At 39.7% G+C, this 3,305-nt stretch overlaps 1 protein-coding gene across 1 annotated transcript in view; it reads left to right on the plus strand.

Annotated features, from left to right (window-relative positions):
- Positions 1-2,851, plus strand: part of LOC144956848 (uncharacterized) — a 24,139-nt gene extending 21,288 nt beyond the window's left edge. Inside the window, exon 2 of the mRNA XM_078887612.1 lies at positions 1,413-2,851. Coding sequence (XP_078743738.1) covers positions 1,655-2,557 — 903 coding nt within the window. The 5' untranslated portion in view covers positions 1,413-1,654 and the 3' untranslated portion in view covers positions 2,558-2,851. The remainder of the gene's footprint in view (positions 1-1,412) is intronic.
- The last annotated feature ends 454 nt before the right edge of the window (positions 2,852-3,305 follow it).

Below are 3,305 nucleotides of genomic sequence, written 5' to 3' on the forward strand. Positions count from 1 at the left end.
CTTCATACTATCTATAGATGCGTGTGCGTTTGGAAAAAGAAAACTCACAACATTGCCATCCAGAAGTAAAACGGACCAACACACAAAACTATGTGTAACCTTGAACGTTTATAGACTGGTTAAGACTGTTAATTGAGAATTACTCATGGCAAAAAACAGTAACAAAGACCTAAGTGACGTCAACGTCGTTCTATCTATATCAACTGAAAAGCGAGCACACATCAGCTGCCAATACTAATGGCCAAAATTAGAACGACATTGACGTCACTCAGCTCTTTGTTATTTATTTTTAGCCAGTCATTAGTATAAGTAGCTACTCCCGAGAAAGAGGAGAGCTAACGTCGTAGCTCCTCTTTCTAGGGTAGCTCTCAGTAAATTCTATCAATAAGACTTTGAACGGTCATGATTACAAGCAGCTTTGTGTGTTGGAACTCTATAGATAGAACCAAGACGACGTCACTCATGTCCTTGTTATTGGGTTAGGTTTGTTATAATTTTTGTTTGTTTTTTTTTTTGTTTTTTTGTTTTTGTTTTTGTTTTGTTTTTGTTTTTTTTGGTGTGTTTTTTGTGGGGGTTTTTTCGTTTTTTTTTTTTTTTTGTTTGTTTTTTTTTTTTTTTTTTTGCCATCCCCGTGTATGAGTAATTCTCACTAAACTGTATTAACCAGACTATAAACGTTCAAGGTTACACACAGTTTGGTGTGTTGGTCCGTTATACTTCCGGATGGCAATGTTGTGAGTTTCTTAGCCAAGCGCACACAATCTATATCCGGCTGGCGGAATGTTGTGAGTAAATAGGATTCAACAGTCGTGACGTCACTTCCCTAGTATGACGCATAGTAACTTATTACTGGTTCTAACCTATCGGAACAATGGCGGGCGTCCTTATGAAATATTTCTCCGACGAGCATAAAAGTGTATCCAGAGGAGAAAAACATAATAGATCTAATCATGTTTTGACATTTATACATTCTGATCACATGACATGTGAAAAAGTTCTAGCCAGCATGAAGAATAAAAAGTACCGATTTTCTTTGTTTAGAACCAAGCTGCTAGTTGCTGGGCGGACGTGACATCAGACAATTGAATCCTATTACATAAGCGCATAGCGTAGATAAACACTGGAAATCATGACGTCATTGCAGGATGTAACAAAATACAAACTACAGACGTCCATTTTAGTCAACTGATGAGATACGCATAGCATGGAAATTGTGTTTTCTTGAGGGTTTGTTTTTCTCTTTTCTACTTATATACGAATACCTATTTGAGAAAAATGAATTAGGATTCGAATCCAAGTCGAAGTCAGAAGCTTTTCGCTTGTATTTTTCCATTTCCTTTTTTTTTCTGAATCTAATCTTGCACCAGTGCTTGCTCCAATTCTATTTTAGAACTTTTATACTCTGGTTACAGGAAATGAATGTCTCGTGTACATCTTGACCAGTCCTGTCTTCCTCGTACGTGATTCCCCTATTGCCAGCGATGATGGTGTGCAATTCGACAGAAGAATACCATTGTGACAATATATTGGACGAGTCGTTCCTCGCCCATCAGGCATCATCAGTGACAGCCTCTTGTTTTACTTAAACGTCGTTAATTGGTCCATCATCTGCTTCGTCGTTAATGTGTTCGGGGGAATCACCAACGCAATCAACATGGCCGTCTTCGCCCGGACCGGATTCAAAGAATCCATCAACATTAGCCTCTTCGCCCTGGCAGTTTCCGATTTCGGGTCGTGTGTGACTCTGATCTGGTCAAACATCTCACTCAACCCTTTGTTTCAACAACTCAACTTGTCATTTGATCCGCTTGGGCTTCAATACATCGTGTCTGCCTGGCCTCACGTTGCTTTCACAAAAATCACAACACTCATCACAGCTTTTATAACATTTGAACGCTACCTGTGCGTATCGAAGCCTTTGAAAGTAAAAAGTATCCTAACACGAACACGGGTTATTTGTTATCTGATATTTTCTTACTTACTCATCATCGCACTCATGGTCGTTCTCTTTCATGCGAATAGACTCGGCTACACGTTCTACCCAGAGGCAAATAAAACTCTGCTTGGATACGTTTACACGGAACACCGTGGAACAATAGAAAACGTGGTGGTTTTTCCCTTCTTTAACCTACTCATGTCATGCGGTGCTTTCGTGTTTATCATTGTTTGTACAATTTTACTTATTCTCAAGCTGAGACAATCGGCGAAGTGGAGATTAAAAGTAACCTCGAAGGGAGCTCTAAAATCTGAAACCACAAAAGAAGATGGTGGGATGGCGGCAACTAAAGAGCAAAAAATTTCAAGAATGATCGCCACGCTTTCCACTTTGTTCATCATCTGTTTTGTCCCAACAGTGGCCACCCAACTAGCTATGTGGATGGACAAAAGAATGGCCATTGACGGCCAGTTTTCAAACATGGTTGTATTTTTGGCGTATTTCACCTTTACGTGGGAGTCCTTTAACTCTGCCATCAATATTGTTGTGTACTACAGGAACAGCTCCAATTATAAAACTGTCTTTGATCAAATCATTTTCAGAAGGAGTAAGAAACAGTAAAGTGTATGAATTGTCCCTCGGACTATCGGACATGTCAGTGACAACCTATTGCTTTTTAAACAATAATCACTCCCTTCCACCATTAGATACCGTCGAATGAATATTCCCTGAAGGAATAGATAATCCATCAAACAAGATGACCGACGTCACCTATTGATTTTCTTAAATGTAATCAACGGGTCTACCACTTGCCTTGTCGTTGGTGTGTTTGGGGAAACGTGTACTTTTTTTCAGGTCTGATAACCCAAATTGTCATGGGACTCATTGTTGTAACTGAAATACTCTCAAACCAACGCAAATATTGTTGTCCATAACAACAATGTTATAACAAGCCCGTAATTCCTTCGGCTAGCAGACCTGCTAATACATAGGTCGACGACGTAAATAATTTGTGGCTTCATTAACAATCAACATGCTGGTTTTGGCACGGCCTGGATACAAAGAACCCATCAACGTAACTGACTCTGTGACGTCATTTTCAGAAGGGGCAACAAACACAAAGTGGATGTATTCTTCCTGGGACCGCAAGGCATCACCCGTGACAATATTTTGTATTTGTAACTCGTCGTCTCAAATCGGTATTATGTCGATGATACTTGAGCTGAGCTTTTATAAAGCTCAATATCCACTAAACGTGCTCAAAAGCGCTTTACAAGAGGTCCCTGACCAACAGCAACACGTAACATGTAGAACGAGACATGACGCTGTCAGGATATTACAATGTTTGTTTTTTTCTCGACATAGACAA

The sequence above is a fragment of the Berghia stephanieae genome, chromosome 11 (assembly GCF_034508935.2).
Source record: "Berghia stephanieae isolate SIO BIC M18660-M18661 chromosome 11, UCSD_Bste_1.3, whole genome shotgun sequence".
Taxonomy (NCBI): domain Eukaryota; kingdom Metazoa; phylum Mollusca; class Gastropoda; order Nudibranchia; family Aeolidiidae; genus Berghia; species Berghia stephanieae.